This window comes from Molothrus ater, chromosome 3, assembly GCF_012460135.2.
Source record: "Molothrus ater isolate BHLD 08-10-18 breed brown headed cowbird chromosome 3, BPBGC_Mater_1.1, whole genome shotgun sequence".
NCBI lineage: Eukaryota > Metazoa > Chordata > Aves > Passeriformes > Icteridae > Molothrus > Molothrus ater.
This window is the reverse complement of record NC_050480.2, coordinates 94791076-94804711: the sequence shown is the minus strand read 5'-3', so window position 1 is coordinate 94804711 and position 13636 is coordinate 94791076. Positions and strand designations below refer to the sequence as shown.

General features: G+C 39.5%; 1 protein-coding gene across 4 annotated transcripts in view; it reads left to right on the top strand.

Annotated features, from left to right (window-relative positions):
• Positions 1-13636, top strand: part of KCNQ5 (potassium voltage-gated channel subfamily Q member 5) — a 282113-nt gene that overhangs the window by 191246 nt on the left and 77231 nt on the right. For 3 of the 4 annotated variants that reach the window (XM_036380245.1, XM_036380244.2, XM_036380243.1), the window contains exon 2: positions 2086-2176. The exons of the other annotated variant lie outside the window; for it this stretch is intronic. In XM_036380245.1, coding sequence (XP_036236138.1) covers positions 2086-2176 — 91 coding nt within the window. The remainder of the gene's footprint in view (positions 1-2085; positions 2177-13636) is intronic. 4 annotated transcript variants of the gene reach the window in all.

Below are 13636 nucleotides of genomic sequence, written 5' to 3'. Positions count from 1 at the left end.
AATCTCACAGGAGCAGAGAGGGGGAATCACCTTCCTCATCTTCTGGCCACTCTTCTTTTGATGCAGCCCAGGATGTGGTTGACTTTCTGGGCTGCATTGCCAAGTCACGATGACCTTTTTGTCCAGAAACACCCCCAAGTCTTTCTCCCCAGGGTTGCTTTTGATCCATTGTCTACCCAGTCTGTACTTGTGCCTGGGATTGCATGAGTCTTGTATGAGTTTTTTATTAAATCTTGAAGCATGTGTTGATCTTCACCTGTCTCTAGTCCAAAAGATAAGACTTGCCAATGGTGTATGCCAAGTGTGCACTTTACCCTCCTGGATACTGTTTTATTTACAGTCCTTAATATAATTTATATGCAAGCTCCTATCATATTTGATTTTCAGAGTAGAACTTCTACCCAGCAGTTAAGTGATATGCTACAAAATATGCCTCCAAAGCCTTATAGCATTGCAGATGGAGATTTTCTACTAGAAATTCTGAAGACTAGAATTATATTTTTATGTCATGTATTTGATATATTATAACATTCCTCTATTGCATCACTATGGGAAGTCTGTATGTTCTGTGGGGAAAAGTAATCATAGCTCCTGAAGCTCATGTGTATGCAGATGCAATATTATATTAATGTTATATCCAGTAGTTAGAAACACAGAAGTATGTAGGTTGAAAAAAGCCTCAGTGAGTCTTCCAGTCCAACCTCCTGCTCAAAACAGAGCTCACTTCAAAGTCAGACCATGGCCTTATCCAGACAAGTTCTGCAATCTTTGGGGGCAGAGGTTTCACAGTGCATTGACCCTGGGAAGACACTGGGTGCCCACCAAAGCCTCCCTGTCATTCCTCTTCCTCAGCTGGATGGAGGAGAGAAAGTCTAAGGAAAGGCTCATGGGTCAAGATAAGGGCAGAGAGGGATATGCATCTGCATAATTACAGTATCTGTTCATGTGGGTTAGAACACCAGCTAATGAGTCCCAGCAATTCAGACAAAAGTCAAAGACCTGCTCTTTGTTGGTTGCCTCAATTTGCTGCATGACTTGTAAGTGTATTAAGAGGGAATTTAGCAGAACATTGGTAGAATCAATTATTACTGGGTGCTGATTAGTCAGTTCATGATACTGTGGGTAAAGTGAACCTCATTTCTGATCCAGTTCACAGATGGTTTCATTAGCACAGTGGTGTTGTGGCTGAAGCAGTACAAGGGGAAAGGATAATCCTTACCACCAACAGTATATGTGTCAGGCCAATACCAGTTCTGCCTGCTCATGTCTGCAAACACATGTGCTGTGACTGCTGAGGGTTGGACATGGGATATGCAAGAATTTCTGCAATGATACCATTTGTTTGGATCTTCCTCACAAAAAGATTTACTTTTTTTTTTGCCTGTGTGTTTCATCAGTATCATGAAACATACAGGCTCATGCAAACTTAAAATTGTGTTCGTGTTTTCCTGATTGTAACTGCTTGGCTTGTGGCTTGTGTAATTGTTTTAAATTCTTCAGGGGATTTTATGATACTAAGTTTGTTCCCAGAATAGAGCCTGTTCACTGAGGACAGTGATGCCATAGCTCTGCCTCTCACTTCAGGTAGTTTGAACACTAAGTCTGTTGCTCAGAAGGAGGTTGTTTCTGATGGACAGATAGGTGCAATGTGTAACTTAGCTCTTTGGAAAGCTTATGCAGCAGGGGTTTGTGGTCAGCTGTGGGAGAAATGATTTTTCAGACCTGGGAAACAACCCTCCCACTGGAAACCTCTCTTTAAAGATGCTTAAATTATCTGGATTGCATGAAGGTAGAGGATTGTGATACAAAAAGTAGCATCTTTGGATATTGGGTCATTTTACCAAGAAAATCTTTTTTCTCTGAATTCTAGTGGTGCTGCTTAGAAACATATAGATTTGATAGATTTAACAGGATATTATTCCAATGTCTTTAATGAACTGAGTTAAGTGGTAGCTGTATTCCCCTCTACTAATGAAGACTGTGCAGAGACAGTCTTCTATTAATGTTGGTGAAGTACAAACAATATACATACTGGGTCAGGGTACTGTAAAATATTAACAATTATTAATATTCTTTCTTTTTCAGTTTTCTCCTTGTGTTTGGTTGCTTGATTTTGTCCGTGTTTTCTACTATTCCTGAACACACAAAACTTGCCTCTGGTTGTCTCTTCATTTTGGTAAGTGAAAATTCTAAATACAAGATAGTTTTACAGATACTTTAGTATACATTCAAATCCTCTCCCTCACCATGGAGGAAGTAACATAATACAATAACTGAGCATTTAGAAAAAAAATCAGACGTTTCTTCAGAATGACAAAAAAATGATAAATTAGAGGATTCCACCACCTGTTTTATTTAAAAACAGGTCAGATAGTAAGACAGTGCTAATAAAGTATGGTAGTGCATCCCGTTCTTTGCTTGAGAACTACTGTGGTTTATAACAGATACATTTTCTACCATGGTTTGGCAGTGACTGAGCATGAAAGACCTTTGATATTGCTGCTGTCATTTATAAAGTCAGTATGTAGTAAGAGGCACTTAAAATAGGAATTAATTTTGGTATCTTAGATACAGATTTGGGCTAGCTATTGGTAGATACTGACATTTTAGTAGCAGTTGCTGCAGTAGGATGTGGTAGTTTCATTATTTCTTCATAATACATGCTATTGTATTATGTTTATCTCTCCCTTTTCCCTCCTGAGGTAAATGAAAAGGGCTTTAATCCCTAAAAGTGCTTAACATTTTTCATGCATTGTATGGAGGACACGTTATTCATCTGCTTCTTGATGGGCCATTTAGTTCTGCAAGTGGTGGCCTGAGGATAGGCAGTAGTGGATATTAAAATGTAACCATGTACCCAGAGTTACCATGGTTATTTCAGTTCCATGCATTCAGCAGGCTGTGCCTTGTTAGGTAGCACCTGAGGTGAAGTAACTGTTGACAAATGCCAACATTTTAATTGTCATTACTGTGTATATCCAAAAGCTCTGGTCTTCAGAGCAGCTGCCTAATTAATTATGGCATGAGCAGGCTGATAATTATGTTGCGTGCTATGTCTTTGCAGCACAATGGGCCACTGCATCAAAATACCTGAACTAAATGTCCAGAGCAGACTAGGTGCAGGTATGTGGTGTTTTGATCCATTGGATGATTTCTTAGCAAGGCTAATTAGGGGGAGCCGTGCTAAATGTTGCATTTTTCTTCCTAGCCATATTAGTGCTTTTTCTTTCTCTGGAGAAAAGATCAGGTGGCATTAAACCAGCTAAAAATGGTCAGATTTAAACTTACACTCATACCTAAACCCATTATTTACAAATCTGAGCAACACTTGGTAAATGGAAGTCTGTTTGAATGTTCTGCAGCTAGTTATATTATTGTAACTGGTACACTAATTGCTAGGATTTTTTGGTATAGAAAACAGGAAAATCTGATTAGTCTGAAAATACCCTATTTGTAATAGAAGAGGCTTTTGTGGCAAGTAATCCGTTTTCCTGTATACTTATGCAAATTGGTCACAGGAATACCATTTGTTCTGACATAAAATATGCATTTCCCGTGAGCCACATATTTGTTGATTGTGTTGGTACACTTAGCAGTGCTGATTCCTCAGCTGGCTGGCTCCCTGTACTATGTCACTGGTCTCCCAGGAGCCACAATGTGCAGGAGCTCTGTGAATGCCTGGCCTGCTCCCAGTGCTGGACAGAGGTGTGGTGAGCTCTGATTGCTGCTACACCAGTCCTTGCAGAGGTGTCCATCAGCTGAGCAGTGTCTGCTGGGGGAATCTTCTGTGCTTTTGCTGCTATGGCTTCAAAGATGAGCTTTATCCATCCTAACTGTTCTGTCTGTACATCCCATGGCATCCTCTGAACACGGAATAGGCTTTAAGGAGGAAGAGGGTGGATAGTTGACCTTGAAGCATCAATACTAGTCTCATCCAGCATTTCTACAATAAAACCTACTGTGTTCAGCAAACCTTTGGCAGGGATAAACCTAGTGACAATGAATTTTGCATCTCCTGCTGTGGGTCTCTAATGGAGAAAAATATGAACACAGCAAAGTATGATGTTCCAGAAGCAGGCTAAAGCTGACTGCTTTAGAGCAGTTTGCTGATGCATGGTTTGTTCCTCCTCTGCATACTGATCAGTAGCTGATATTAACAATGTTACCAAAACAAACTTTTGCAACCACAAAGCAAGAGGACAATACATTTCTACATTAACTCAGGAGCAGTTGCTTTGGCTGTGCCAATGCCTAACTGCAGTCACTGGAGTTTTCACAACCTTTTCCTTGCAGTGATTCACACAGCTCTTCCAAATGTGTCATTTAGTAAGACAGCTGTGTTCCCTATCAGGTCTGGTTTAATACTGTTTGTGCATTGTGCTCGAAATAGAAGATACATGTTCATTTTTTAATGAAGTACCGTACAGATATAACGATCCATATAGCTGCCTGCTGGGTTTCTGTGAACTGTTTGTTTTGCAGATTTATTCCAGATGGTCTTTCCTACAGCCATGTTAATTGGCTAAAAAGCGAATGTAATGTTCCTCCAACTTAATACCTGAGCTGCTGCGTGCACTGGCTTTTGACATATTGCAGCTATTCACAATTGCACAGGGAGATTAAAGAGGGAAGTGTAGATGAGCTGAGCCAACCTTTTCCTCCTTCTCAGAAAGGCCAGAGGAGCTGAGAAGATTATTCTTCTCGAATCAGTCAATTCTATTTATCTGCCCAAGCCGTGCCTTACAAGGGAGCAGAGAACATATCTCCTAATCACTGCATCCCAAATACTCTCTCGGAAACATGCAATTTGTGATAGCTCAAAGCAAATCATTGTTTAGGAAAGCAATAATAGCTGAGGGCTTCTGAGCTTCAGCAGAGGTTAATGGACTCATCTGGGCTGCAGAAATGCCTGAGCTCTGCTACCAGAGCTGAGGCAAACCTGCCCTTCTGTGCTGTGTTGGACCCAGCTTCAATTCTGGCATCCACACAAGTAGTGCTGTGTGCCAAGGCTTCTTCTCCTTATCAGGAAACCTGTCAAGGGAAACACCTTTAATATTTGAATTTTATGCTTAACATGAAAGTCATGCAGATAAGTTAAGTGCATGTTCCATACAGTAAACATTGGATTGTTGAATCAATAATTAATTTGGTTAGATTTGTGTCCAGAAATAATAAGAGTAACAAGGAGGAGATCATCAGATAAAACTCCACAATGAAAATTATGCTTTAGCCTCATCTTTACACACAACTTCTGGCACTTGAGTTGTAGCAGTGACATGTCCCAGACAGGCAGTAGGATAAAAATCTACTTCAGCATCAAAATAAACCACAAGCAGCTTAAAAATCCAACTAACACAGCAAGAAAATAATCTTTGGTGCGTTGCTGATCTACAATTATATTTGCTAGCACTTTATCAAATAATAAACACAAGGGCAGTAAAACTGAGACTGTGAAGGCAAAATCAAATCTTTTGGGGAAGATAGCCAAGAAGGAATATTATCTGGAACTGGAGGTCATTCACTCTGTTGACCAAACTCCCTATATTTTAAGTTCATTTTCAACTAAAGCTGAAAGTTATGTGAATTTCTGGTTCACTTCTGTTTGTTTGCTTGTCAATGCAAGAAAACTAATAAAATAATTTGAGTTGACCCAGGAAGATATGACTAATTGAGAAGTAAAAAAAAAAAGGTCTTGGATCAGTTTAATGCTTCATTTGATCTGGCATAATATATTATTTCTGTATTTGATTATCTTAGAACTTTTGGCTTAAAACTCAGATTGAGGTCATAGGGAAAAAATCATTTTTATGTGAAGTGAGAAAGCATCCTCTTTTTTTTGCAATTTTAATTTTTGATCAAGATGGGTAGATTGAAAAAAGCAAGTGAATTTCTGCAGGACTGGTTCTATCAAATCTGTTTTGTGGTTTTCTCTGAAAATGGCTGCAGTAGAAAGCTGTACCCAGATTTGTAGAATAAAGGCCTCTGAAAATGTACTCTAGGAACACATTCTTCAGTCAGAAATAGCTCCCAAAGATATTAAAGCAGACAGCGTGCACAGGCTGAAGCTGGTTTCTGCATGTACTATGGTCACACACATGAACCCAAAATGAGAGTCTACCAAGTGCTTCTAGCAATTAATATCTTTCCAGGATTTTTTTCTCTTAATATTTTTGCATAAAAGAAAGAGGATATCCATTGATTTAAAAACATATTATGCAGGTGCCCCAGTTTGTCTCTGCTCTAGGAAGTCCATCCACGGGAAGGTAATCATACAAATCCACTACAGCATTGTAAAGCTGGCTAGAGTGGATTTTAAAAAGGGAGATGGATAGTGCTCAATTAACAAAAATTTTTAAAAAGCATTTTTCAGTTTTGTTATTGTGCCACTTGCTATACTTGGATAAAAGACCACCAGACTTGCAAAAGGACTTAATGAAAGCTCTATAGGACCAGCTATCAAGGCATAAAAAGAAAAAAATTATCTTCAAAGATTTCAATTATAGATACATTTCTAACAACAGTAAGGTATAGACCATATTACTGGAATTTTCTTGAGTCTTCTTCTGAGAAAAACAGATTAATTTATCCCTGAGTTAAAAAATCAGTGAGTTTGTCGAAACTCAAAATCAGTATTTCTCAAGAAATACTGATTTCTAGTGTTTTATTTTCCAAATCAAAACTTAGCTTTGAAATTTCAAAATTCCTCATAGGAATCTCTAAAAAATTACATTAGATATACAACACTGATTCTATTAAAGACAGAATAAGAGAGGGAACTCTAATGTTGATAAGGTCAAAACCTTCATGTTTTCAGTTTTGTTTGGATTCATGTACACTAATAATAACATGAGAAAAAAAATCAATCATGTAATAAGAAACTCCCTGTTAGCATTGAAAATATTCTTACCACAAAAAAATGAATATTTTCACATCTCTGCTGTTTAAATTGATGCTCTCCTATTATGTACACAGATTTGACTAGGTCCAAGCTGACTGTTGTCATAAAAATTTGGACAGGAGTTCATCACAACTGCTTGTGAATCTTTGTGTAGAAACAGAGCAGACTTTCCACTGGAAATTAAAGTGCTGGACCCACTTTGCTGAAATTAAAAGTTATTATGAGGAAGCCTGACAGAAAGCAAAAAATTAAAATAAAAGATGGAGTTATTATAAACAGTGACTGTCCTCAAAGCTTAATTCTTCTCTCAGAAGGCAGTGTTGGCACTTACAACCAACCAGCAAAGCTCTCTAACAAACAAGTACACACTGTAGCTATGGAGAGAGAGATGAAAGTAACCAAAAAAATTATTTCCTAACAACAGAACACAACACTGCACATAAAACTCTTGAGATATCTGTATATTGTCAGCAGGAGGTATCTATATATTGTCAACAATGCTCAGGATGATGAGTACACTTCAACAGGTCAGAGAATAAAGATGTCTCAATCCTGGCACAAGCCTGTTATTGATATGGTTTTGGGATTGATTATATTGTTAGCAATGTTTTGTCCTTTCTTTTCTTTTCTTCTTCTGTATTAAGCAGAGATTACCTTTGTAAAGAAAAGATTGAAAATCACATATTGAACAGAATCATTTTTCCATTGTAATTAAAACTGCAATATATTAGGTGCTACTGGGAAAGCTTAAATGGGTTTGATGACTAAAGATGATTAAAACTGCATATGTGATCTACAATCAGGGAAAAAATAATCTTATAACTGAATCACTTGAAGAAGATAGGATAACTATGAACAGTTACCTCAAGTGCTACAGCATTCAGCAGCAAATGCAGTAGAAGGCAAGAGAGATTTTGTCACTGCCAGAGCAGAACTACCAATTAGACATGTTTAACAAGAAATCTGCATTTGATGTGCAATGTTAGGATTACTGGAGTTGCCACAAGTCAGTGGCAGGTGGATGAAATGCCATCCACAAAACTATTTTCCATTCCTTTGAATGAACTGGGCATATATAGAGAAATGAGTGGTAATGTGCAATGAAGAAAAATGAATGGAAATAGCAAAAGGACAAGTAGTGATAAATGTAACAATTTCATGAACTAGTACAATTTTAATATTAAAATGGCTAACATATAGTAGGAAAGCCAGTGTTGAATTTCTAAATAGGCACATTGCAGTAATTTATGTTATTGCTATCAGTTCCTATATAAATGGGGAAAATGGGGAGGATTAGATGTCAGTGATGGGGTGGCTGGCTTCAGATTAATAAGGATATAATTCTTTGAGGAGGGGAAAGCATATCTGCTTTTAGGTTGATCAAAAAAACAAACCAGCTGTTTTGGACTTTCTTTAAGGACAAGTAAGCAACATTCCTTACACAAATGCTTTTCCCATGACATGTCTTTCTTGTTTTATCACTTTAAGTGATAACAAGGTAGCATGGGAAATCACCTCCAAGGAATAAATGTAATATTTTCTGCAGATGTGGATTTGTAATAGATTATGCTAGATCCTACAATATTGAATTTTATTGGCTTCATGACAGAGTTTGAGATGGAGATCAAGAGCTACCTCCTTAAAATAGGCAAGAAACAGTTTGGATTGCAACTACAAAAATGGAGAGATATCAAACTCTCGATCAGAAATTCAGACCTGACCTTTGTCAAGGAAATATTGATTTGCCAAATGGAAATGCAGAATATGCCCCCAGAGGAAAGCCAAAGTACACTATTAAAAATAACATGTAAGGAAAAAATTCTAGAAACCATTAAATGTCAAAAGGAAAAGAGTGCTGAAGAGGGCAGGACATCAGTGATATGAAAGCTGTTTGCAAGTCTAGGGAAAAGCCAGCATCTGAGTAACACAGAAGAGCTGCAAACCACTCCATCTCTTTGCAGAGACTTGACAAAGCATGTGAAGACACAGCTTGCTGCAGTTGAAATGTGAACTTTCCTCAAGTCACAGGAGAAATCTGTTCAGTCTATGATTCAGTTTAAAAACTGTGAATTTGAGCAAATGTCCAACACACAGCTGGATAAACACACCATGCAATGAGTGAGCAACTGGCTCATGGGTTGGGCACTAAGAGCTGTAGTGAATGGGGTGACATCAGACTGGTGACCTGTCACTGTCACTAGTGGAGTCTCACAGGGCACCATCACCAGCCCTGTGCTCTTCAACATCTTCATAAATTACTTGGAGGCAGGACTGGAAAGGGGTACTGAGCAAGTTTGCAGATGATGCAGACAGGGAGGAATTATGGCTCCCATAAAGGCAGGGAGGCCCTACAGAGAGACCTTGGGGAATCAGAGGGCTGGGCTACCACCAACCACAGGAAGTTCAGTGAGGGAAAATGCTGGGTTCTGCACCTAGGATGGGCAACCCTGGTTGTACAGACAGACTGGGGAATGGGATACTGGAAAGCAGTGCCAGGGAAAGGGACCTGGGGGCCAGGGAAAGTGCCAGGGAAAGGGACCTGGGGGCCCTGGTTAATGGCAAGTTGAACATGAGCCAGCAGTGCCCTGGCAGCCAGGAGAGCCAACCCTGTCCTGAGGGCATCAGGCACAGCATCACCAGCTGGGCAAGGGAGGGGATTGTCCTGCTGTGCTGATGCCTGGAGAGGCTACCTAGAACAGAGGCTGGTCAGAGTTAAAGGAATAAAGTAGGTGTTTATTGAAAGGCCTTCAAAGGATACACCTTGGGCAGCACAAGAGCCCAGCCGGGGCTCTGCCCAAGATGGACCCAAGAGGCACAACCAGTCACGAGTTTTCACACTTTTATAAATTTTGGTCCATTTATTGTTTGGGTTAATTGTCCAATTACAGCTTCAGGTTATGAAGTCCCACCCTCCCAGATTCTTCTCTTCAATTTGCTGTTGTTTACACTTTTTGGGCCCAAAGCTGCAATGGCATTCTTGGTTCTCAGCTGGAAAAGGATTGTTTTGTGAAGAGAACTGACTAACACTTGATATGAAGTTCAGAGTCACACACTGAGGCAGTACAGATACTGAAAAATATGAAAGCTAAAAATCAAGGCATCACTGCTCTGCACTGGAGCAGCCTCACCTCAAGTGCTGGGGACAGTTTTGGGCACTGTAATATAAAAAAGATTTAAACCTTTTAGGGAGTGTCTAAAGGAGGCCAACAAAGATGGGGAAGGGCCTTGAGGGGAAGCTGTGTGAGGAGCAGCTGAGGGCACTGGGTCTGTTCAGCCTGGAGGAGACTGAGGGGAGACCTCAGTGCAGTTACAGCTTCCTTGTGAGGGGAAGAGGAGGGGCAGGCACTGATCTCTGCTCTGTGGTGACAGTGGCAGGATCCAAGGGAATGGCCTGAAGCTCTGTCAGGGGAGGTTTAGGCTGGATATCAGGAAAAGTTTCTTCACCCAGAGGGTGGTTGGGCACTGGAACAGGCTCCCCAGGGAAGTGATCACAGCCCAAGCCTGACAGAGTGCAAGTGTTTGAACAAGGCTCTCAGGCACAGGAGGTGACTCTCGGGGGTGGTGGTGCTGTGCAGGGCCAAGAGCTGGACTCAGTGGTCCTTGTGGGTCCCTTCTGATCCAGCTGGTTCTGTGATTTTGTGATTCTGTGCATAAGTATTGAAATACAAGCAAAAACAAACAATAAAAAAAATCTGTAAGAATCCAGAGTAGACATACCTATAATTAAAATGTCCACCTAAAGTGAAGGTGATGATAAATACACAGACACACAGTGGAACTAAGTTCAGTCCTGAGAACCCTGAGTTGTGGGTGAATTACAAACATGAATTAGCAAATAAATACTGGCTGATTTAGACTTTTAGGCTTTCGTGAAGTACCTAAGGAAAGGGTGTATGTTATGGACAGGACAATAATAACTTTGGTATCACATCTGAACCAGACAGGAATTGGCTGATTGTACCACATGAAGATATGATCACAGGAAATGTATGCCTCACAAAGATATATATATATGTTTTCTTTTTCCAAGAGACCAAAATTCCATAAGCCTGGAAAAATGTAATAGGAAAAACTGCAAAACAGTCAGCGAATGGCATGATGCGTGAAACACAAGGCTTGGTATGCTGGCTCCCAAAATTCAGTTATTTGACTAAAAAAGGGGCACCAAGTCAGTTTTTCACAGAACTTAAGGAACGGAATAAAAATATTGTGACCAGATACATGTCCAAGTAACAGAAATGTTTAATGAGGTGATATTTTTGAGAAAACAAATGTGTGAACAGGATTTTGGCTGATTGGGTTGACTGCCTACCAAGACCAATTTGTAAAAAGTTGGAAACTGTCAGAAAACACTTTCTTAAAGTTGTTTTCTGAAAATTTTGGTACCAGTAACATTTCAGTATATATCAACCGAGATGCACTTAGGTGTCCCAGTGACTAAAACATGCACAGATGAACACCTAGGGAAGGTCTCTTAATGAGCTTTGACAATTGGGAAATTGCAAGAAGTAATTTCTAAAAGAAAGGTGCAAACATCATTTGCAGAATCTCCAGCATTTAACAACTCCAAACATGCTAAGGCCAAAGAATAAAAGAATGAACATGCTGTCCTACTCTGCAGTACAGCATGTCAGATGTTATCAGTTAATTGACATGCACGTGATCAGCCATAACAATTAGCCTAAACCCCTTGCATCCATACAAAATCAATAGGGATGCCAGGGCATAGAAGGATTCAGAGTTCTGATGCCTGTTCTACACTTGTTTGGGACAGAGAAAAGGTACAAAATTCTTCACAAACATTTCAAAAGGAAAATTTTGGATCTGTGTTGCTACAGAGACATGTGCTTGAACGTCTGCCTCTAATGTGACATCAGAAATGTGACTACAGCAGAAAAAAATGTGTGAAGAAATCACAAAGGAAGTGCAAAGGCCTGGGTACAGCTGTACAGAGCTTCTTTGTTTTCAATATGAGGATAAATTTAAAACCAAAATTAGACCACTTACCACTGATATCTTACTAAAGAGAGAGAAAATCTGAACAAGCACAGAGAAAGGTAAAAAATTTTTGGAAAGTAAAAAATTATTCTATAACGTGACTTTTATGCTATCATCTCCTTTAAGGAATTCTCATATATATGCAGTTGCACCTGACACATTAACAAATGGTATAGCACAAGGCAGTGAGCACAAATGGCTGGAAAACACTGTTAAAGGTGGTGCAGCATCTGGGAAAGAGCAGGATAGACGTGGAGAAGTCAGTGCTTCCCATTGCCCCTTTTCCAGCTTGAAAGAGGGTATTCAGTGGTCATCAGAGTGTCCCTAGGAGAACCATGTCCACCAGAAGGAGCTTTGGGATCTTTTGCCCACAGGTACAAATTGCAAATTGCCCAGATGGTATTGGCAGTAACCATGGTGGCCAGTGCAGCCCTGCAGCACCCGTTCCTCTGGCACCAGCAGGTCCTCAGCAGCTGGCCCATGATGGTGATGTGAAGTGAGTCTGCTGCTCTGGGGAGGCAGAGGATGCTGAGGAAGGCTAGCACAGTTTCAGTGGTAGGAATCATACATTGTGTCTGACGTGGTAAATACTTGTCTTTATAAGATATTATGAAAAGCATAAATAAATGGCATCTATGCAATTCTGCTGCTGGGTTGTGCTATCTGATTCAAAACTGGGTTTTTTTAAAATAAAAATTCACAGCTTTTTTCTCTTGCAAATGAATGAAGAAGACGCATGATTGATGGGTGCCATGTCAAAAATAAACACTAAAAGCTAGAAAGGAGTTGGATAGCAGAAGTCATGTGGATTAAGCATATAACTGGGATTTTAATATTATATCAATAGATTTGTAGCTGTGCATTTGAGTAAAAGGCACAAAAGTGATTTCTCAATAATCCTCTTTTTAATGTCGAACCTACATGGAAATTCTTAATCATAATATGGAAAATCAAGTGCTCTAAAAGCACACATCCATTAAAAAACTGATAAATGGTAAAAAGGTGCATAAATTTCACTTCATGGTTATTGTGTATCGCACTGGGAGCTGAAGTGAAGTCTCTGGTTGTGATTTATATGCCACTAATAGGTTCTACTCTGGGTTATGTTTTCAGATTTATGGCTGTCTCTCCCTCTGTTCAACTGCAGTTGGAAAGAATTAAAACATTTTTTTCTTAAGTGTATGTATGCACACCAAGATATGCTTTTTAGCTCTTTAGACCGAAGATCTCCTCTTTTTAGCGCTGAACCAGGAATAACACAAATGTGTTCAAATTTACCATGATTTAAAACATGCATGTATTCTTACCTACTTGTTTTAATCTGGAAAATGGCCAGTATAACACAATTGCCTGTAGTCCCACGCCAGCTTCTGCATCACAGCTTTTTAAAGCCCAGACCTTTGTCATGTTTCATTGAGACAGACCAGTGTTGTGCTTCCCCTCACACCCAATGGCATATCTTTAAAGTGTACAGCCCAGCTTTAGAGCTTAGTACCTGGAATCAGTAGAGGGGGATTTTTTGGCTTTAGAGACACGTGTTGTTGATAAGCTGAGGTGTTCTGTTCTTGCTTTAATTGAATGATAAAACAATCTTTGACTATGAGTAATAAAGCATTGCTATTTGGATAGTATCAAGTATTCATGTGTCACCATGAAGATATTTCAGCAGCTGGTGATATACTTAAACCAGTCAGCCATAAATTAAAATATGAGAGCATGTTTATTCTCCCTCTTTTCAAA